We start from the raw sequence: 24,856 nt of genomic DNA, 5'->3' as shown, positions 1-24,856 counted from the left end.
AAATTAGTGTGTTTGTTCAAGAACTTGAACATGGAGTAAAATCCGTGTAAATTCGCTAAATTCCTGATTACAGGACATGGACACCCCTCCAAATCACTGAATTCAGGTGTTCCAATCACTTCCATGGTCACAGGTGTATAAAATCAAGCACCTAGGCATGCAGACTGCTTCTACAAACATTTGTGAAAGAATGGGTTGCTCTTAGGAGCTCAGTGAATTCATCCGTGGTACTGTAATAAGTTGCCACCTGTGCAATAAGTCAATTTGAATCATAAGGGCTAGAAACAAAATTCTTTGTTCCTCTGATTCCTTGGGTCAAGACGATTCGATTGCACCCTATGACGTCATTTTCTGTCATGAAAATTTTTCCGCCATTTTGAATTTTCTGAAAAACCTACTTTTTTTAACTCCTCCTAGGCCGTTACTCCGATTTGCACGAAAACTGAACCAGATCATCTTCAGACCATACCGACAAAAAGTTATGGAATTCAAGTTGATTCCTTAAACTGTTTTCGAAAAAGACGCAAACTAATTGTATGTAGTGCTTGTGAAAATAGACATAAGGCTGTATCTCCGCAACACTTTATCGTATTCAGACCAAACTTGGTACATGTCATCACAAGGCATCATGCAGTGTTTTGGCACAGCGCCACCTACTGGTTCGGAAATATGAAAAAGTGATATTTTCGCTTATAACTTCTGATGGTTTGACCAAAAATCATAAATTTGGTCTCGTTAGATTCGGGGCATCATGTCGAGTCGAATGATAACCAATTTTCCCATATCGGCCATTTTGGCCGCCAGCTATTTTGAATTTTGTGCTAAAACACTGTATTTTACGAACGCATTAGCATATCGATACAAAACTCGGTATGGGTCATCCGGACAATGCCCTGAAGGAGCCTGAGAGGTTTCAGACCAGCGCCACATTGTGGTCAAAAGTTATAACAAAATTTACAAAAATGCTGATAACTTTTGATTGTATTAACCCTCTGGAGTCTGAGGCTGATTTGGGGCCTGGAGAAGTTTTGACATGCCCTGACATTTGTGCTTTTTTCAGTTGTTCATAAACATATAAATGACAAAAGTGTCATTATACTGTATTCAGCACAAACTAGGCTACCATAATATGTGAGGAACATGTATGTACATGTTTGTGTTTTTGAAGGAATAACGTTTATGCGTGGTTATTGAAAAAACAAAAAACTTAAGTCACTGAAATAATGCCAAAAAAAGTATATTAAATCTGTGTTCATAAGACTTCTGGGTATTGGAGGTTGTAGACTAGAGTTTTTGCTTCAGAATTATGTAAAAATTATGCTGCCTACTCCTTCATATAAAACAATATATTGATTTAGTTTTTGTAAGACACTTTTTGTCAAGAAACACAGTATGCGTGGAGGCGTGAATCTGCATGAATAATGGGTGATTCTCACCTGAGAAGAGAAAAGAACCACATAATAATGACCTGAAATGACTTGCATATTAATGAGGTCTTTCAGTCAGGTAGGCTGTGAAAAAACCCTCTGTAATCATGTCTCAGCTCAATTTAAAATAATTGTATTCTATTATATTCTTTAAAATATAATGTATTTCTGTGATGCAAAGTGCCTGAAAAATTATGTTACCTCTATGGCATTTCATATAGGCTTTTAAAAGCATGCACATTTGGAGAAATATTGATGGATTCTTATATGTTTATGTCAAATTTCTATACAGAGGAGTAATATTTATTCTATATTTATTCTCATCACTATGAGTGCTGGATACTGTGTTTTCAGTTCATACTTGCAGCTGGAGGGCGCTCTCTGTGCACCTTTAGGCCACAAATCCATATAAAGAAGAAAAGGAACCAGGAACTAACTGCATGTCTTCTAGAGCTGGCTAACCATGGCTTTAACATCCAGATAAACACTTTTCAAGATAATAAATACACGATTGAGACGATGTATGCATGTATTGACTGAATTTGCGTCTGAATAGCGCTGGCTCCGTGGGCGTGGCCGCATTAGCGGATAATGAGCTGAATCACAGACTTCTGACATGGCTCTCTTTTCATACAGATTACATAAACAGAGAAAGTTTGTTTTTCGATTTGACTTGCACGATTTAAAACCTGACATTTCAACGTTTCTTTAGACATAAGTGTAATTTTTTTGTCATTAGTATCCACTAAGTTACAGTTCATTTTCTGAGAACTATCAGATTGGAGTTCGTTCAGAGGGAGACGAGAGATCACGCATCATGTTAGTTTTCTTTATTTTACAAAAAGCACAACATTCTGTTTTTACTCTGAGTGTACACAAATGAAAGAAGATATTCAACAGATTAAAATGGTGTATAACTCTTAATTGTATGTGCAACACTGACGGAGTATTTTGAGTCTCTTTCACACTGGTAAGAAAAAAAACGTGGTGGTATCGCCGGCGATACCTCAGACCTCAGAGTGTTAACCGATTGTAATGAAACTGGTCTCAGTTGATTCCTTGGGTCATACCGAGAACACAAATATCAAATTTGCCATAGTCGGCTGAACTTCCTGTCTGCCATATTATTTTTCTTTAAAAACCTACTTTTTGAACTCCTCCTAGATCGTTGCTCCGATTTTGGCCAAAATCGAACCGTATCATCTTTAGACCATGCCGACAAAAAGTTATGGATTTCAAGTTGATGCGTCAAATCATTTTTGTATACCGGAGCAACGAATTTGAGGCATGATGCAAAACCCAGTCTTGAAGTTGTATCTCTGCAATGCTTTGACATATTGACACCAAACTTTGCAAGTGTCATTGTCACCTCACTCTGATCATACCACATTAATTTGGTCACAGTGCCACCTATTGGTCGAAAGTGATGAAACAGTAAATCCTCATTTTTGATCATTTTTCAGCTCTTTTGCCTAAAATTATCTCAATAGGTCTTTAATTGCTCACTGTTGCAGTTGGTCGAATCCTCCAAGCCATGTTGGCTCGCCTGTTGTGCCGCTTTTTGCTTGGCCCCGTAATTGCTGCTTGCAGCTATATTTATTATCATTATTATTATTTATTAGAAAGGTATATTCTGTTCTAATTTAATTATGTAAATTAATTTTAATTGTTTTTCGGCAGTGGTGTAATGTAATGAAGTAATAATACTTTGTTACAGTACTTAAGTATTTTTTGGGAGAATCTGTACTTTACTTGAGTTTTTATATTTCTGTCAACTTCTACTTTTACTCCACTACATTTCCTAAATAAAATGTATACTTTTACTCCGATACATTTACCCAAAGCATTTTCGTTACTTACTACAAAATAAAGTCGGAAGAACACAGATTGCAAGCAAGCATGCGCAAACAAGTGCTCACACAACCACAGTTGATTTCATTTTCCAGGTTGCATCCGTTGCTGGAGCGGCTGAGAAGAGTGCCCTGTCATTATACAGTACAAGAGCGACCTCTAGAGGCGAAATAAAAACTACCACTGATGCCTCTCAGAATTTGTTTTGACACGTGACGTGAGGCTGCGCGCTGCACAGAGCAGGACACTTCAAAAACGGATTTAAAACGGACAACGAAACAGTATGTTATACAGTGTACACTACAGTACATGTTTTCATATCATTATAAAGTAGCCTAATTATTTTATTGATTATTAGTGGAGAACAGCAGTATGTTTGTCGTCGAGGCTGAGAGGATGTTAACAATAGTACTACCTCAAGCGGTTAAAACAATGTGACAAAAACACCAACTGTTTAATGTCATGATTGTTACCATTCATTTGCATTAGTTTATATCCATTTGTTCGCTGATATGCATTCATTATACAGCGAAGTTGCATATTTAAACTGTATCATCATCATGTAGCGACAGAAACAGAAATCAGAAATGAATTTGATTTCAGTTCTTTTTTTATTGGCACTGTAACACATATTTTGATTAGATAATCAAGTTTTCTAAAATAGAGGCAAAAAATGTGTGAAAGTGTACATATGCCATGCCTTTGTGTAAAGATGGCAATTTTTAAGCATGACTGTTTAGATTTATATGAAATGGTAACACTTTACAATAAGAGCCCATTTGTAACATTAAATAAGGTTAATAAAAGTAATGTTCATTTTTAATTTCAACATTAACATTTTAACATTTTAAAGTCGTCTCTTACATTAGTTATAATGCACTATGAATTAACATGAACGATCAATGTATAATTAATGTAGTATTTTTTATATTTAAAAATTACAAAGAACATTTAGCCATTTTTTTTAAAATCAAAGAAACAAAATGTAAGTGAGTTAAAACTGAACACAATCTTGCTGCTCAAACTGTGTATAGAATAATTTTTAATAATATTTTTTTGCTCCTTTTGTATTTTACATTTACTTGTACTTTTACTTTCAATACTTAAGTACGTTTAATATCAAAAAAATACTTTTTGTACTTAAGTACAAAAATATCACACACTTTAAAACTTTTACTCAAGTAACATTCCAAACAGTGACTATAACTTCTACCAAAGTCATTTTCTGGTAAGATATCTATACTTTTACTCAAGTATGGTTTTCGAGTACTTCATACACCACTGTTTTTTGGTGCATCAATGTTGAGCTGTAGTAGAGCGTGCTCACAAAGGCAATTTAGCCTATTTTAATTTGATTTGCTGACATGTGAAATGCAAATCTTGTCTGCAGTGTGGCCTTTTTGCATTTATTTTTTAGGTTTATTGATCCAAAATGTTTTTATATATTTTCTTCTATATCTTCGTGTGATGTTCTGGACATTGTGGCTTTGAAATGTTATGAGGAATAGTTTTATGAATGTTTATCCACAATGCATTTCATTTCACTTAAAAAAAAAGATTAAAAGGCATTTTCAGTTTTGCCTATCACTTGACAGGCAGTCTTGGTCACTTTATTAGAAAGTTGTTTCTGTGTGCTGTGTGTGAGAGAAAATAAAAGTTGTCTTAAGGCCCGGGTATAGGCCTACTTAATTCTGTCTCACGCACAGTTGAGTGTGCAAGTCTTTCAAAGTAAGGCACCAGATCGGCTGCTGCCTGACAAAAGCAATGCATTCTGGTTAGAAAATTTGTCTGACTTTGATCGGCGCTGCAGCCACCTTATGATCACGTGCCATCAAAGTACCGCGAGAACAAAACAAGCTGCCTATGTCAGGCGCTGCAGTTGCTCAAAATCGTCTGCGAAAGCCTTGATGACGACACACTTTATTCTCATTTGTCAGATTTGTGATGACATTGGTTTTGTGATAACCAATCTTAATACTGAACATATGATATTCAGAACATGGGAATTTCAATCGCATCCACTTCTTCGATTACAATCAATGCAAAAATTGCGTGGTGTGCCATGAATGATGTTGGTTCAGCACACTACAGAAAGCACAAAGTTTCCGACCTGACATCCGTCTCTTTACGCCTCCCTCGCCTGCAACCGGCAGATGTTGCCAGCTGGTGGCAGGCTAGTGTAGTTCATCTCGAACAAGCCTAGTCACAAGGGGAGCACATGGAAAGATCACATGAGGAGCAGGGAATCACATGACAACAGGGAGCACATGGCAAAAAATAACAAACATAGCTATGAAACAAAGCATTAACATCAAAATAAAACATGAAACATGAACATGAACCAAAACACCAAAACAAGACATGACACTTACACTTAATTTTACTCTTAACCCTCTGAAGTCTAAGGCTGATTTGGGGCTTGGAGAAGTTTTAACATGCCCTGACATTTGTGCTTTTTTCAGTTGTTCATAAACATATAAATGACAAAAGTGTCATTACACTGTATTCAGCACAAACTAGGCTACAATAATATGTGAGGAACATGTATGTACATGTTTGTATTTTTGAAGGAATAATGTTTATGCGTGGTTATTGAAAAAACAAAAAACTTAAGTCACTGAAATAAGGCCAAAAAAAGTATATTAAATCTGTGTTCACAAGACTTCTGGGTATTGGAGGTTGTAGACTAGAGTTTTTGCTTCAGAATTATGTAAAAATTATGCTGCCTACTCCTTCATATAAAACAATATATTGATTTAGTTTTTGTAAGACACTTTTTGTCAAGAAACACAGTATGCGTGGAGGCGTAAATCTGCATGAATAATGGGCCATTTACACTTGAGAAGACAAAAGAATCACATAATAATGACCTGAAATGACTTGCATATTAATGAGGCCTTTCAGTCAGGTAGGCTGTGAAAAAAAACCCTCTGTAATAATGTCTCAGCTCATCATAAACAGCAATACTGTGAAATATTATTACAATTTAAAATAATGGTATTCTATTATATTCTTTAAAATATAATGTATTTCTGTGATGCAAAGTGTCTGAACAATTATGTTACCTCTATGGCATTTCATATAGACTTTTAGCTTAAAAGCATGCACATTTGGAGAAATATTGATGGATTCTCATATGTTTGTCAATTTTCTATACAGAGAAGTAATATTTATTGTCATCACTATGAGTGCTGGATACTGTGTTTTCAATTCGTACTTGCAGCCGGAGGGCGCTCTGTGCACCTTTAGTCCACAAATTATTCTAAAGAAGAAGAGGACATTTCAGGAATGGTGTTTTCAATTCATACTTGCAGCCGGAGGGCGCTCTCTGTACACCTTCAGGCCACAAATTCATATAAAGAAGAAAAGGAACTAGGAACTAACGGCATGTCTTCTAGAGATCACTAACCATAGCTTTAACATCCAAATAAACACTTTTCAAGACAATAAATACACGACTGAGACGATGTATGCATGTATTGCCTCTGAATTTGCGTCTGAATAGCACTGGCTCCGTGGGCGTGGCCGCATTAGCGGGTAATGAGCTGAATCTCGGACTTCTGACATGGCTCTCTTTTCATACAGATTACATAAACACAGAATGTTTGTTTTCGATTTGACTTGCACGATTTAAAACCTGACATTTCAATGTTTCTTTAGACATAAGTGTCATTTTTTTTGTTATTAGTATTCATAAGTTACAGTTCATTTTCTGAGAACTATCAGATTGGACTTCGTTCAGAGGGAGAGGAGAGATCACGCATCATGTTAGTTTTCTTTATTTTACAAAAAGCACAACATTGTGTTTTTACTCTGAGTGTACACAAATAAAAGAAGATATTCTATAGTTTCAATTGATATATTACTTATGACAAGAAATGACAGAGTATTTTAAGTCTCTTTTGCTGCAATGTGAAAAAAAATCCTGCAAAACGCGCCAGCGTGTTTTCAGACCTCAGGGAGTTAATAACCTCATTTCAATATACTTTATATATTTGAATATGTATGTCCAAATATGTGATATTGCTACGTTTAACAGTGGAAGAAACTAAGAAAGTATGAGATGATGTAATACCACCTTTGCCAAGAAGAAATCAAATTGCTGGAGGTAAGATGGCGGTGTGAGAAGTCATGAAGTTCTCTGCTCCGGGTATTTCTTTAATTTAACCCTCAGGGGTCTGAGGATTTTTGGGGCCCTGGAGAAGTTTTGACATGCCCTGACATTTGTGCTTTTTTCAGTTTTTCATAAATATATTAATGGAAAAAGTGTCATTACACTGTATTCAGCACAAACTAGGCTACAATAATATGTGAGGAACATGTATGTACATGTTTGTGTTTTTGAAGGAATAACGTTTATGCGTGGTTATTGAAAAAACAAAAAAAACTTAAGTCACTGAAATAAGGCCAAAAAAAGTATATTAAATCTGTGTTCACAAGACTTCTGGGTATTGGAGGTTGTAGACTAGAGTTTTTGGTTCAGTATGATGTAAGAATTATTATGCATACTCCTGCCATATAAAACAATAGAGAGATTTAAATTTTCTAAGACACTTTTTGTCAAGAAACACAGTATGCGTGGAGGCATGAATCATCATGAATAATGGGATTCACACCTGAGAAGACAAAAGAATCGCATAATGAGTTGTAATGACCTGCATAAATAATGAGCTCTTTCAGTCAGGTAGGCTGTGAAAAAACCCTCTGTGATCATGCTGATAACAGGATTAATGTCCACTCTTGATAAAAAAAACATGATTTTTGTGATCTCATGCATGCACGTATTATCGCACATGATGTGAAGAAAATTTTGTATAGCCCTATGTTAGATTACAGTACCAGTCAAAAGATTGGACAAATTTTTTTTTTTTTTTTTTTTTAAAGTCTTAAGTCTCTAACCAAATAATGGTTTTCTATTTTAATATACTTTAAAATATAATGTATTTCTGTGATGCAAAGCATCTGAACATTCCTACCTCTATGGCATTTCATATAGGCTACTATATTTGTTATATTATATAGCCTAAACATTAATGTGCAGTTGACAAACTATACATCATTAAAAAGATCTAAGACTCAAGCTTCACATTTTGACTCTTAAAATCTTATATTGACCATAATTTCTTAACTCCCTGAGGTCCGAAAACGCGCCGGCGCATTTTGCAGGATTTTTTTCACATTGCAGCAAAACAGACTTAAAATACTCCGTCATTTCTTGTCATAGAGACATAAGTAATATATCAATTGAGTAAGTTAACACTCTGAGGTCTGAGGTATCGCCGGCGATACCACTGTGGTTTTTTTCTTACCAGTGTGAAAGAGACTCAAAATACTCTGTCAATGTTGCACATACAATTAAGAGCTATACACCATTTTAATCTGTGGAATATCTTCTTTTATTTGTGTACACTCAGAGTAAAAACAAAATGTTGTGCTTTTTGTAAAATAAAGAAAACTAACATGATGCGTGATCTGTCGTCTCCCTCTGAATGAAGTCCAATCTGAAAAGTTCTCAGAAAATGAACTGTAACTTATGAATACTAATGACAAAAAAATGACACTTATGTCTAAAGAAACGTTGAAATGTCAGGTTTTAAATCATGTAAGTCAAATCGAAAACAAACATTCTATGTTTATGTAATCTGTATGAAAATAGAGCCATGTCAGAAGTCCGAGATTCAGCTCATTACCCGCTAATGTGGCCACGCCCACGGAGCCAGCGCTATTCAGACGCAAATTCAGAGGCAATACTTGTATGCATTGTCTCAATCGTGTATTTATTGTCTTGAAAAGTGTTTATTTGGATGTTAAAGCGATCTCTGGCCTCTGTTAGTTCCTGAAATGTTACATGATATGCCTCTTCTTTTACTAAGTCATTTGTGGACTAAAGGGGCAGAGCGCCCTCCGGCTGCAAGTCTCTTTCACACTGGTAAGAAAAAAAACACGGTGGTATCGCCGGCGACTTACTTACATTTTTCAACACGCCCGAAAATATAAATGAAGAACTTCACTAGCACGATATGCTGAGGGCTAATACTAAATAAACGGTCGATATCGCAGAGGATCTCGATGATTCTACACGAGGTGTGGAGGGAGCCGCAGCCTACTCGGACCAGGGGAGACGATATTTGAGAACTCCTTGGAGGCATAAGATCTGAAGTAGCGGCACTCAGAGATTCGGAGATTCTCGCCGAACATGAGTCATCTATATCAGCTGTGACTTCGCTGTTGGAACATGAACAAAAACTGAAGGATGTCGGTGAATCTCTTACAGATGTGGATGGTCGTGTCACTGCTCTTGAGTCTACATGCTTGACGCTATCCAAAGATAATGAAAAGCTTAGAGCTAAACTTGATGACCTGGAAAATCACTCTAGGAGAAATAATATTAGAGTGATTGGCATCCCTGAAGGGCCTGAGGGTACACGTTCTACAACCTTTATTGAAACTTTACTGCTCGAGGTCTTTGGGAAAGAAAGTTTTACCAAGGGTCCGGAGGTTGACCGAGCGCACCGCTCTTTGGCTCCCCCGCCAAAACCTAATCAAGCCCTGAGACCATTCATTGTCAGAATGCCCCATTACCAGATGAGGGAACAAATTCTCTGACTTGCATGAGAAAAGGGACAGATAGTATATAAAGGATCCCAGCTTAATTTCTACCCTGACATCAGTGCTGAAGTGGCCAAATGAAGGGCGGCTTTCAGTCAGATCAAAGCCCAGCTGAGAGAAGCTGGCATTGAGTTCAGCCTGCTTTATCCTACACGCCTGCGAATCAGTCACGGAGGAACACGACACTTTTGACACCCCGCAATCAGCTACGGAGTTTATTCAGGGAATCATTTCTCCCTTGACGGATAAGTAACTTAAAGGATGCATCTCGTAATACTTTTTGGTAACTGAAATCAAAGGACTTTTTGAATTAGGTATGGCAGTTTGGCAATGACTCTTATCATTCTACTCTATCCAGTTGGACTCATATGCACTAGTTGTTTTAATGTCATGGTGCGTTAAGTTCTTTTTTATCATTCATGATATAGTCTCAATGGAGCAGAGACACGAGCTGGTGAGATATGGTTCTCTGTATACCAGCGGATGTTTTTTTTTTTTTTTTATGTTGATAGTGGGTTTGTGGAAAGGGAGGGGGGAGGTGAAGGGTGGTTGTGGGCACTTCTACAGCCCACGACTCAAACTCAAAATTATTAAGTTTTGGCATTTAATAAGAAAACTATATAGTTTTCTTATTAAATGCCCCAAACTTAATAATTTTGATTTAAATTTTACCACTTGGAATGTAAAAGGCATGAACAATGTCATAAAGAGAAATAGGATTTTTTTGTCATTTGCGTCTTTTAAATGTAGGCATTGCTTTCTTGCAAGAAACTCACATCCTCAATTCAGATATAATTAAACTCTGACGGGGTTGGTGAGGCCAGGTGTTTCCCTCAAGTTTCAATGTGAAGGGCCAGGCATTACGTGATTGTTACAGGTTGCCTTTATGGAAGGCAAGCGATTCTTGTTAACATATATGCTCCGAATTTTGATGATTCAATTTTTTTCAGTAAAACCTTTGCGACTATACCCCCTTTTGATGACTATGCATTAATCATAGGTGGGGATTTTAACTGTGTTTTGAACACATTTTTGGACCGATCCTCAACCAAAGTTGCTGCTCTAAACATTAAGAATTTTTGTGAGCAATATGGGTTGTTAGATCCTTGGAGATTTCTTTTCCCCTCTCTAAAGCATTCTCCTTTTTCTCACCTGTGCATCACTCTTACAGTTGTATAGATATTTTCTTAGTAGATATGAGTCTCATACCCTTTATTAAAACAAGTACATACCACAGCGTTGTTATTTCTGATCATGCCCCCATTTCTTTTTTACTTAGTTTGCCTGCCCCACATTAATCCTTTAAACCCTGGAGGCTGAACCCTCTGTTCTTAGAAGATGGAGAATTTGTTACTTATCTAAATAAAGAGATAGAGTTTTACTTAGAAATAAATGATCAACCTCATATTTCAAGATCTACATTATGGGAAGCATTAAAAGCGTATTTATGTTGCAAAATTATATCTTTTTGTTCTTATGCTAAAAAACAAGAAACCATTAAGCTCAAGGATCTTTCAGTTGCAATTAGCAGGTTGGATGAGCAGTATGCTACATCTCCTAAACCTGATCTATATAAAGAGAGACTGTGACTTCTAACTAAATATAATCTACTATCTACCTCATATGTAGAGAAAAGTTGTTAAAAACTTGATATACATTTTATGAATTTGGGGACAAAGCCAGTAAATTGTTAACCTTTCAAGCTCGTCAATCAAATAACTTCAAAACGATCATTAGGTCCCCGTCAGGCTCACTGTTGTATTCTTTACAAGATATTAACAATAGCTTTGTTAATTTTTTTACTTCTTTATATACCTCAGAATATCCTAATGATTCAGTAATTATAGATTCCTTTTTTACAAAAGTGAATCTACCAACTATAAATGTCAATTTTAACTCTAAACTTGGCAAACTCATAATGCAAGTATAAGTAACAAATGCCATTTCAGCAATGCAGAGTAGTAAAGCTCCAGGGCCGGCTTTCCTATAGAATTTTATAATAAATTCTCAACATTATTAGGCCCTCTTCTTGTAGCAGTCTATAATGAATCTTTTATTAATGGAACCCTACCTCCAACACTCACACAAGCTTCAATCTCTCTTCTTCAAAAAGATAAAAAGGACCCTACTCTTTTCACTCTGTGAAAAGAGTAGGGTCAAGTCACACAATCCTACTCTTTTCCCTGCTCTTTTCACTCTTAAATGTTGATTTTAAAATATTAGCCAAAGTCCTTGCAATGTGTATAGAACCTGTTCTTCCAACTATAATTTCTAATGATCAAACAGGATTTATTCATGGACGCAATCCATTTAGTAATTTGCGCCGCCTTTATAATGTAATGTACACTAACACACAAGATGACATTATAATTTCCCTTGATACTGAAAAGGCGTTCGATAGGGTAGAGTGGAAATTATTATATTATTATTATTATTATATAATTCCTCAGTAGCCTCTGTGTGCACAAATAATATTTACTCTGAGTATTTTCCTTTGCATCGAGGTACTAGACAGGGATTTCCGCTCTCCCCTTTGCTATTTGTAATTTCAATTGAACCTTTGGCCGCAGCACTTTGTCAGTCTGGTAGTTTTAAGGGTATCACTCGGAATGGAATTGAGTATAAGATTTCATTATATGCGGATGATGTTTTTTTATATGTTTCTAACCCTGATTTATCAGTAGCCCATATTATTTCAGTTTTAGAAGAGTTTGGTAAATTCTCAGGCTATAAGCTTAACATGCTTAAAAGTGAATTATTCCCAGTCAAATCATTTGTCTGTATAGACAAATACTTCCCTTGTCCCGTTTAGAATAGTTCATGATTCATGATAAATTTTGCCCAACTTTTAGGTCATTGCAAAGATGATTTTACCAAATCTTCCAGATTACCCTTGTCATTAGCAGGTCGTATTAATCTAGTTAAAATGTCAGTCCTACCCACTTCCTGTATTTATTTACAAATATTCCTATTTTTATAAGAAAGACCTTTTTCATTAAATTTGACAGCTTAGTTTCTTCCTACCTATGGGAAAACAAAACCCCTCGTATAAGAAAATCCTTTTTACAAAGATCAAAATTTCTTGGGGGGATGGCATTGCCCAATTTTTTATTTTATTACTGGGCAAGTAATGTTCAGAAAATCATACACTGGGTGTCTGACTAAGTCCCACACAATATTCCGCTGTGGGTGCAAGGGGAACAATTATGTAGTAGATTTGGTCTTCGATCCGTAGTCTGTACTTCACTCCCTCTGACTGGAAACATGGATATTTCCTCTTAAAATCCAGTTGTTGCACATACTCTAAAAATTTATTCACAATTTAGGAAGCATTTTGGTCTGCAGGCAGCCTCTATTCTGGGTCCTATAGTTTCCAACTCTTTATTTCCTCCACCCTATGTGGATTCTGCATTCTGTGTTTGGGAAGAGAATGGGATCAGGCTCTTGAAAGATTTATTCTTTAATAATATTTTTTGCTCATTTCAGGAACTTGAAAGTCATTTTGCTTTGCCGAGAACTCTTTTTTTTTTCAGATTTTTGCAAATCAGAAGCTTCATTAAAAAAGTATTTAATTCTTTTCCAGGGCTATCCCCTTCCTCACCCATTGAAACGTTACTTGATCTAAATCCAAACAGTAAGGGGTTTATTTCATCTATATATTCTATTATATCCACTATAGATCCACAAAACTTAGATGGCGTTTGAACGGCCTGGCAGAGTGATTTGGGCATAGAGTTTACAGAGAGGGAATGGGTTGATGTTCTAGGCCAAGTACACTCCTCATCTCCTTGTGCCAGGCATGGTCTTATCCAATTCAAGATACTTAATAGACTTCATTTTACTAACTCAAAGTTAGCTAAGATTTATCCTAACATTAGCTCCGCATGTAATAGGTGTTCACATTCACCCGCTACAACAGCTCACATGTTTTGGTTTTGTCCTCGGTTGGAGGAATTCTGAAAAGGAATTTTTGAGACGTATAATAACATCTATGGAATTCATATTAGTCCTGACCCCTTAATTGCTATCTTGGGCACTAGGCCTGAGGGCATAGAACTTAGGAAAGATATAGGAACAGTTATTGCCTTTACTTCACTTTTGGCTAGGCATTTAATCTTGTTAAAGTGGAAAAAGGCTGACCCCCCAAAATACAGTAAATGGATCAATGAGGTGATGCATTACATCCAACATGAGAAAATAAAATTTACAATTAGAGGTTCAAAATGTAAGTTTTACAAAACATGGTCCTCCTTTCTAAGATATTTTGAAGAACTAAACTTGTCTGAAGAGTGATACCCCCTCACCCCCTTTTTACACTTATTACTGGTGTTATAAAAAAATAACTTTTTTTTAAGATTTATTTTATTAATTTTAAATTATTATGACTGTGTTTATTAATATTGTATGCTCTTGGGTGGAGCGGGTGGAGCGTGCTGATCTAGTGATGATGAGTGGTCTGAGACGGTTGCAACTCCTTCTCCATGCACCCCCTGACGGCCAGATGGTGCGACGATGGGGCTTACCTCGACCCCTGATCAGGATGTTCTGAATGAAACTGGGTGAGAAGGAGTGTTCCTCAGGGGCGTAGTCCTCCCAGTCACAGTCAATGAGGTATTCAAGTCTTTGGCCCCTCCACCGCTAGTTGAGGATGACCCAGACCCTGTAGATGGTTTCCTCTTCAGTGAGTTCTGGAAGAGATGGTACCTCATCGCCACCAGATTCTGTGGGGGGAGACAGCAAAGGTTCATTGTGAGGTTTAAGGAGTGAAACATGGAATGATGGTGAAATACGGTAGTGTGGTGGAAGATTGAGTCTGTAGGTAACCTCGTTGATCTGCCTCCGCACTGTGAACGGACCTACGTAACGGGGACTCAGCTTACGGCAGGGCACTTTAACTTCCTTTTCCGTTGAGAGTCTCGTGTTCTATGTTTTTCCGCAAAGTTTAACCAATGACTTTTGCCGCCTCAACTTTAAACTCCATCCACGACAAGAGACTTCATTTCATTTGCCAGCACGCTCAAACGTGATTGGTTTTTACTTAACCACGATCCGGACCTGAAAAGTTCCTGCAACAAATCATCGATTCGGAAAAACCCTTTTCTCCAAGCCAAGGATGCCGATGAGGAGATTCCCATTTAAAGTTGACAAGCGAGTATCTCCAGATTCTAAAGCTGAACTGGTGCATTAAATTAATGATTCATGGTTCGTTCAGGTCAGGTCTTTTGAAGTGCATACTTTGCTAGAAATCATGCTCATCATTTAATTCTCTCTTAAAACTCTTTCTCTCTCATTTCCTTTCTTTCTGCAATGTGTATGAATGTTTGTGTGTGTGTGCGTGTTTGTGTTAGATTATTGATTATTCTAACACAAACTAAAGTCTCCTGCAGATTTTAAAAGAAAGTTAGCATACACCATTTATCTTGTTTAACACTTCCATTTTGCCATAATTGTATATATCCAGCAAGTAAACCATCAGATTGAAGTGTGATTCTCATAAAACTGTATTTTCTGTATTTTCAGCTTTTTTCAAGGTAAATGTAGGTGTCTTTCCAAAAAAGTACACTTGCAGACTCCAAAAGGACACCAAATAACCAACTGATATGAGTCCATATAATTCATACATTTATGTACACCAGTGGTTCCCAAACTGGGGTGCGCGTACCCCTGGGGGTACGTGAGATGACAGAGGGGGTATGCAAACAAAATGTCGAATTTTGCTGTTCATTTCATTCTTCCCTACCTTAAAATAACATTAAAACCGATCATGTATTTTCTAACAGGCACAATGCCGTAACTACATGATATACAATCAAAATAACACATCTTTTGCAGTCAAATCTGACAGCGTCCATTTCCACATAAGCAGCACACATATGGGTGCGTATATATACACACACACACTACATTGCCAACAGTTTTTGGGCGTCTGCCTTTAAGTGCACATGAACTTTAATGACATCCCATTCTTAATCCGTGGGATTTAATATGGAGCTGGCCCACCCTTTGCAGCTGTAACAGCCTCAACGCTTCTGGGAAGGCTTTCCCCAAGGTTTAGGAGTGTGTTTATGGGAATTTTTGACCATTCTTCTAGAACCGCATTTGTGAGGTCAGGCAGTGATGTTGTCGAGAAGGCCTGGCTCGCAGTCTCCGCTCTAATTCATCCCAAAGGTGTTCTATCAGGTTGAGGTCAGGACTCTGTGCAGGCCAGTCAAGTTCCTCCACACCAAACTCGCTCATCCATGTCTTTATGGACCTTGCTTTGTACACTGGTGCGCAGTCATGTTGGAACAGGAACATTCTTTCACAAATGTTTGTAGAAGAAGTCTGCATGCCTAGGTGCTTGATTTTATACACCTGTGGCCATGGAAGTGATTCAATGATTTGGAGGGGTGTCCCAATACTTTTGGCAATATACTGTGTGTATATATATATATATATATATATATATATATATATATATAGTAGAGATAGGTAATGTTGGCCCTGGAGTGCTAAGGATTACTAAGGCTACAGGCAGGTGAGTTTTTTTCTTTCTTTCAGGGTTGGAGCTAAAGTGGCACTCAAGGACCAATGTTGCATATCCCTGACCTAAAAATTGCAACTAATGGACATGTTTCTCAATCACAGTCCTCACAGAACTGATCTTCAGAAAAATTAACTTGGATGAACAGAGATTTTGGCTAAAAATCTAAAACATTACTTAACATATGTGATAACAGAAAATTTTATATGGATAAAGCAGCATTTATGTACAGCCCGAATTCCGGAAAATTTGGGATGTTTTTTAAATTTGCTGAATTGTCACAAAAGTTTATAGTTTGTGCATATTTTTAAGCCTTGCCAATTTAAATATTCAATTACAAGAAGTAGTAAGTAAACTCACCTTAGTATTCGTGCGCTGCGTGAGAAGTTTTCTGTGTGCACATCTGAAGCATGCGCTCATGTCATGTTTCAGACCACTCACAAATACTAAAGTGAGTTCATTTTGATGGCTTCTGGTGCTTGAAGTGACACATCAAGTGATGAAGCTTGTTGTTAAAATAAGGGGGGGATGAAAATTGCTTTGCTAAAATTGCCCAGTTTAACTTTTTAGGTACCAAAAAGGTTACTGTTTGGGTGATGACAATGACAAACTCCACATTTTATACATTGGAGCTCTGTTTTACCATGGCAACTCAATGCAAGTTTTTGACCACACTTGACCATACTTAATTTCAGTTAGGTTGAACCAGTCAGCCATTTAATGCTCTGCCTATTATTATTGCAGAAAAATGCAAGAATAAACAGAAGAGATAGTTGAACACTGCAACTAACCTTGAATATCCACTCTCTTTTACAGATGACATAAGAGGGGACATTTTAGTTGATGTGGGATCTGGCCCCACTCTTTACCAGGTCATGAGTGGCTGTGAGAGATTTGATCATGTCATCCTGTCTGACTTTTTGGAGGTGAATCGAAGAGAGCTGCAAAACTGGTTACAGGAGGGAAAGAGTAGTATAGACTGGACTTCTTACTTCAAGTATGTGTGTGAACTGGAGGGCCGCAGGTGAGATTTCCTTTTCTTGTCTAAAAGAGAGATTTAAAGTTGTAAGTAAAGAATGCTTATTTACTATAAAACAATAACTGCAAACAATATATATATATATATATATATATATATATATATATATATATATATATATATATATATACAGGGCTGGGGAGTAATGAAATACATGTAACGACGTTACGTATTTAAAATACAAAATTTGAGTAACTGTATTTCGTTACAGTTACATTTTAAATAGATGGTAATCAAATTACAGTTACATTCAAAAAGTATTTTAGATTACCAAAGTGATTACTTTGAATTTTAATGTAATTTATTTCATTTAATAGGCTATTAACGTAAGCTGTTTGAGGATTTGTAACCAACGAGCCAATTGTTTATGATTCTGCGACTCTGTCTGTTTAAAAAAAAAAAAAAAAAAAAAAAAAAAAAAAACGCGCGCAGCCTGTTCAGATATTAACAACCTGCAGAGGCAGACATGAGATCGCACGCAAAAAAATGGACGGGAAAACAGGGCATAACGCGTTTCTCTAGTGGAAATTCAAAGACAGTTTTACTTATAAATATGAAAAAGGACGTAACATCATAGTGCAATGCGAGCTATGTCTGCAACAAAACTTCTATCGGCTTCAAGATTCAACATCTTATCTGAAAAAGCATCTTGAGGTAGGCCTAAGCTGTTCTTGGTCTTTGAAAATGTTATTTTCCTTATTTACTCCTTATTTTCCTATTTACTCGTACGTTGAGCTTTATATGGTTATCACTAGCCTACGTTTAATATTTATAAGAATTTATTAGGTCTTTGAAAAATAACACAAAATCCTCATAGAATTAACATCCACTTGTGATAATTTCCCAAAATGTCAGGAAATATTTACTAAGCCTGTCAACAGGACGTTAACACAGGCACACGCTGAAAACAGACACAAAGAGGAGAACAGACGCGCCACAGAGGAAATACTGCACCATGCACAAGCTCACTGTTCACGAAATATAGGAAGAATAATATAAATATTAAATTGGGGTTGATATGAATGTATCTCTGAAGGGAACTGTCTTCAGAAAAGTTTTGGTGGCTTTTCCTCTTATCTCCAGCGCAGCGCTGCTGTGTATAGCTGTAACCATGGAAACACTATATCGCTGCTGTTCCATAGGCGCCACCTACTGTCAGAGAGTGAATTTGCATTTCATTCAGTCCGTCTGCTGATTTTGTTTTGTGCAGGTGTCTTATGTAGTATAATTTCACAAAGCTAAAGTCAGACCATGCTGTTTTTTCTGTTAATCTTAAAATTATACAATAATTTAAATGAAAAACAACTGATCATGCTCATGTTCATAACATCTTTGTTGGGACTGTGATAAAAATGCAGTGTTTGCCTATAATATCAAAGAGCTACACATATTTTTTGAACAAATAAACAACAAATAAATTTGCTTTAAAAAAAATCTGCAACCAGTATCAGAATCGGCCAATTTGCTTCTATTGGCCATGAAAAATCAAAATAGGTGCATCACTAATAAAAATTAAATAAAGGATTATTTTAAAAAAATCAAATAGTTTTTTTTCCGCTATTTGTTGTTTATATGGTTGATATTAATGCAGCTATCAGTGCACTAAGGTTAAATATTAGTATAAACATATTTATACTAGGGATAGGGACACAAAATTCTCATATTTTTTTCCCAAACCTGTAAAATGTGGTGGTGGAGAGATGCAAAAAACTATTGAGAAACCGTAGGTGAGTCAGCTTTGAATATACGCCTTCTCTTGAGATTATTGGGTAGATCATTTCATTTAATTTTCTTTATAAACATTCTAAATGTTACAAACAAACTTTGTTAATAAAACAATTTAAACCACTGTGTCAATTCGACTTTATACACCTATAAAACAACCTATATTAATAACAATATTTTATTGTTGTTATTTAATATATTGTTATCCCTCTGATGCACATCTTTACAAATATAATTTAGGAATGATATCAATAGTAATTATATGGATGTGATCTTAAAAGAAAGAAATATTTTCATAATTTTCATAAACTTAAAACAGAACATCAAGTTAATATGGTCATTTGTGTTGTTAAGTATTTCAAAGTATTCCAAAGTATTTAGATTAAGTTACTAAACTTGAGTAATGTAATGAAATATGTTACTGATTATTTTTTAAAGCATGTATTTTGTAATCTGTAGTGAAATACATTCTAAAAGTAACCTTCCCAACCCTGTATATATATATATATATATATATATATATATATATATATATATATATATATATATATATATACACTGCGTTCCAAATTATTATGCAATTGACATATCAGTAAGATTTCTGTACAATAAACATTCAGATTTTAGTTTTTCTAAGAAAATGTTTGTTTGTTTATTTATCCATGTCTTTTTAGATAACTGGTATCAATCTCAGACAAAATAATTTGCCAGATCTATGAAAACCCTACTTAGAGGTTGTTCCACATTATTAAGCAAGTCACAGTTCTCATGCAATATGGGGACGAAGAAAGATCTTTCTGAAGATGAAAAGCATGAAATGGTGCAATGTTGTGCAAAAGGCATGAAAACAACTAATATTGTGTGAAACTGAATGGAGATTATCGAATTATCATAAGATTTGTGAGTGATTTAGAGCACAGCAGAACTCGGTCAGATAAAGGCTTATTAATGAAAGTTCCTATCAAAAAAATGTATTGTATTAAAAGGGCAGCTATAAAAAAAGCCAGTGTTGAGCAGCAAACAGGTATTTGAAGCTTCTGGTGTCTCTGGAGTCTTGAGAGCCTCACCATGAAGGCTGGCAGTTGTGCGTAAAGATGCACTTTAGACACCACTAACTAAACCTAACAAAGAGAAACATTTACAGTGGGTGTAGAAATACATTTTCAAACAGTTTTATTGCTGTGGTGTTTTTTTGCAGCATGGGATAGTGCATAGTGCATTGTACAATAGTGCACTGTACTATGCACTATCCTCCTTTTTATACCATAGCTGAAAATGGCCAGTTATGAACTCCACATATCTTGCAAAAGTCATTTTAATACTCTCCATCTCACTTCCCAGTATTCCAGCCCAAATCATCACCCACCAGCTCCTTGCTGACGTCGCAGTCTTGTTGGAACGTGGTGGCCATTCACCAACCATCCAGAAATCCATCTATTTAGACCATCCATTGTAGTACGGCATTAGTCAGTGAATAAAACTATTTAAAAATGAGTCTTCATGTATTTCTAAACCCACTGTAAATGTTTCTCTTTGTGAGGTTTGGTTTGGAGTGGCTGAAATGCATCTTTACACACAACTGCCAGCCTGCATGGAGAGCTTCTTGAGACTCCAGAGGCACCAGCAGCTTCAAATACCTGTTTGCTGCTCAACACTGGCTTTTTTTATAGCTGCCCTTTTAATACAATACATCTTTTTGATAGGAACTTTCATTAATAAGCCTTTATCTGACCGAGTTCTGCTGTGCTCTAAATCACTCACAAATCTTATGATAATCCTAAATCTTACTGATTTGTCTCTTGCATAATAATTTGGAACGCAGTGTAGGTGCTGGTCATATAATTAGAATATCATCAAAAAGTTTATTTATTTCACTAATTCCATTCAAAAAGTGAAACTTGTATATTATATCCATTCATTACACACAGACTGATATATTTCAAATGTTTATTTCTTTTAATTTTGATGATTATAACTGACAACTAAGGAAAATCCCAAATTCAGTATCTCAGAAAATTAGAATATTGTGAAAAGGTTCAATATTGAAGACACCTGGTGCCACACTCTAATCAGCTAATTAACTCAAAACCCCTGCAAAGGCCTTTAAATGGTCTCTCAGTCTAGTTCTGTAGACTACACAATCATGGGGAAGACTGCTGAGTTGACAGTTGTCCAAAAAATGACCGTTGACACCTTGCACAAGGAGGGCAAGACACAAAAGGTCATTGCAAAAGAGGCTAGCTGTTCACAGACCTCTGTGTCCAAGCACATTAATAGAGAGGTGAAGGGAAGGAAAAGATGTGGTAGAAAAAAGTGTACAAGCAATACGGGATAACCGCACCCTGGAGAGGATTGTGAAACAAAACCCATTCAAAAATGTGGGGGAGATTCACAAAGAGTGGACTGCAGCTGGAGTCAGTGCTTCAAGAACCACTACACACAGACATATGCAAGACATGGGTTTCAGCTGTCGCATTCCTTGTGTCAAGCCACTCTTGAACAACAGACAGCATCAGAAGCGTCTCGCCTGGGCTAAAGACAAAAAGGACTGGACTGCTGCTGAGTGGTCCAAAGTTATGTTCTCTGATGAAAGTAAATTTTGCATTTCCTTTGCTTGCGGTCCAGTGTAAAGTTTCCACAGTCAGTGATGGTTTGGAGTGCCATGTCATCTGCTGGTGTTGGTCCACTGTGTTTTCTGAGGTCCAAGGTCAACGCAGTCGTATACCAGGAAGTTTTAGAGCACGTCATGCTTCCTGCCGCTGACCAACTTTATGGAGATGCAGATTTAATTTTCCAACAGGACTTGGCACCTGCACACAGTGCCAAAGCTACCAATACCTGGTTTAAGGACCATGGTATCCCTTTTCTTAATTGGCCAGCAAAATCGCCTGACCTTAACCCCATAGAAAATCTATGGGGTATTGTGAAGAGGAAGATGCGATATGCCAGACCCAACAATGCAGAAGAGCTGAAGGCCACAATCAGAGCAACCTGGGCTCTCATAACACCTGAGCAGTGCCACAGACTGAGCGACTCCATGCCACGCTGCATTGCTGCAGTAATTCAGGCAAAAGGAGCCCCAACTAAGTATTGAGTGCTGTACATGCTCATACTTTTCATGTTCATACTTTTCAGATGGCCAAGATTTCTAAAAATTCTTTCTTTGTATTGGTCTTAAGTAATATTCTAATTTTCTGAGATACTGAATTTGGGATTTTCCTTAGCTGTCAGTTATAATCATCAAAATTAAAAGAAATAAACATCTGAAATATGTCAGTCTGTGTGTAACGAATGAATATAATATACAAGTTTCACTTTTTGAATGGAATTAGTGAAATAAATCAACTTTTTGATGATATTCTAATTATATGACCAGCACCTGTATGTATGTATGTATGTATGTATATATATATATATATACAGTTGCACTATATGTAACCACTCAAGGTCTTTTACCTTGACAGTATGAGAACACTCCCAACAAGGGATCATTCTAAATGTTCAATCATTTAGAATTGATGTAAACTGGATGGAGTTGGTCAGCTAATTTATCTTAAACATTGGTGAGATTGTTAACATGTAGAGCCTCTTACTGTATTATAACACAAGGAAGACATGTGTAATAAAATCAATTTTAATAACAAAAGATAAACAGGAATAAATAACACAACTACTAAATGAATACCATGAATGATAAAGAATAAAGTGCATAAGCTGCATAAAATACAAGCGATTAAGGGTGTACTCACACTAGGCATGGTTGCCTCGAACCGAGCCCGAGCGCAATTGTCCCCCCTCCCCCACTGGCATGCACTCACACTGCAGTTAACGTTCTGGGCCGGAGCACGATTACGTCATATACAGTTGTAACCCAGGTCACTAATTAGTTAAGTTTTTTTTTTTCCTTCAAGATTCTATTTTATGCTTAATATGTAGAAAAAGAATATCATCAAATTTACCCTAAAAATGTAATATCAACAATAAGAGAAATTGTTACAAAAATAATTTTATTTTTATGCAAATTGAAACTAGTCAGAGTAATCTGAGATCGCTGATACTTTTGAGTAGAGGAACAGGAGGATTAATGTGAAGAAAAGTGGAATCAACGTGTGTTTAATAGAACAGCTTAATTTTTTTTCTCTCCGTTTCTTATATGGATTATTTTCTCCTTGGCCGTTTTTTTTTTTTTTTCTTCTTCTTTTCACATTTACATTTTACATTTATGCATTTGGCAGATGCTTTTATCCAAAGCGACTTACATTGCATTATACTATACATTTTGTATCTGAGTATGTGCAATCCCCTCGGATCGAACCCATGACCTTGGCATTGCTATTGCCATGCTCTAACCAAAAAAAATCATCATTTGTGTTCTACTGAAGAAACAAAGTCACCTACATCTTGGATGCGCTTGGGGTAAGCAGATAAACATCAAATTTTCATTTTTGGGTGAACTATCCCTTTAATTGAGTAATTTGCAGCTTTACTCGCAAACTACAATCCCTGTTCATCACTAATTTGAGAACCAGACCCGTTATAAACCAAAATACACTCGAATTAAGTACATGAACTGAAAAGTGTACTACCAAAGTAGTAATAAAGCTGTTTGCCATCATAATGATGACAGTAGTGCACACAAAGTAGTAGCTGTTCTGTGCTCCAGCACGGTTAGCGCTCACACTGCATGCGAACCATGCTCGAGCCCAACCGAACCGTGCTCTGGCCTACCTCTTCCAAGCGAGCCAGGGACGGCTAAATGAACCACGCCTGGGCATGGAATGGAGCAGTCACACTTGTCAAATGAACCGGGCTTTGTTGGTCAAACACGCTCGGGCACGGTTCGGAGTGCCTAGTGTGAGTACACCCTAAGTTGAGTGTGGCAATGGCAGAGTTACGTTATCTTATAGAAAGATAACTGTTATTCCCATGCAGTCAGTCACGTTCAACGTTATGTCAATACTGGTGTAATGGGGTCTCGCCTGGGAGCCCAGTCACTTCCAAGTGGAACAGAAGTGAACCAATGGACACTGGCCAGTGAGATTTGCATGTCGAGTCACACCTATCTGGACATACAGGTATAAATAGGTCTGGCATATTCACTTTCATTCATACTTTTCTTCAGAGTCGAGTGGTTGTCAAGCGCTTGCTCTTTTTCCAGTCACTTGAAAAGAGTGCAAATTTGTAAAAAAAAAAAAAAAAAGAAAGAAAGAAAAAAAAACATATAGAGCAAAAAAGCAATGTTAATTGGTATCTGGAGTTTCTCCAACAACAGCAGTTCCCTAAAAGAGCAAGCACGAGTGACCAGCATCTTTTTGAAGATATCTTTTGTGCATGTGTTTCTGGATGCGGTCATTTCCTGACCTCCTCTGACAGCCACGATTGCTGTCTCATGTGCCTGGGCAAACAACATGCTGAGAAAACGCTCATGGATGGTTCATGTCCATGTTGGCGTTGTGGTCACGACTCTCCTTCTTTTAATACGGAGGCACGAGTCCCCTCTGCTGCTACCCAACCCCCCTGGTCTGATTAGCACTCTGAGGGTTACAGTGGGAGCTTCTTCGTTGGGTCCATCCCCACAAACCTTCCACTCCTCTAGCGTGCCATATGCCATCGAGTTGCCGGGTGTTGGTGTGGGGATGGACGTGAATTGTTGCATCAGAGAGTGGGATTTTGTCCTCTAGA

At 36.8% G+C, this 24,856-nt stretch overlaps 1 protein-coding gene across 1 annotated transcript in view; it reads left to right on the top strand.

Annotated features, from left to right (window-relative positions):
* Window positions 1-24,856, top strand: part of LOC125251887 (phenylethanolamine N-methyltransferase) — a 53,972-nt gene that overhangs the window by 13,484 nt on the left and 15,632 nt on the right. The window contains exon 2 of the mRNA XM_048164998.1: window positions 17,227-17,434. Coding sequence (XP_048020955.1) covers window positions 17,227-17,434 — 208 coding nt within the window. The remainder of the gene's footprint in view (window positions 1-17,226; window positions 17,435-24,856) is intronic.

Source organism: Megalobrama amblycephala, linkage group LG1 (genome assembly GCF_018812025.1).
Source record: "Megalobrama amblycephala isolate DHTTF-2021 linkage group LG1, ASM1881202v1, whole genome shotgun sequence".
NCBI lineage: Eukaryota > Metazoa > Chordata > Actinopteri > Cypriniformes > Xenocyprididae > Megalobrama > Megalobrama amblycephala.
Note: the sequence above shows the minus strand (reverse complement) of the source record. Positions and strands in the feature narration are given on the sequence as shown.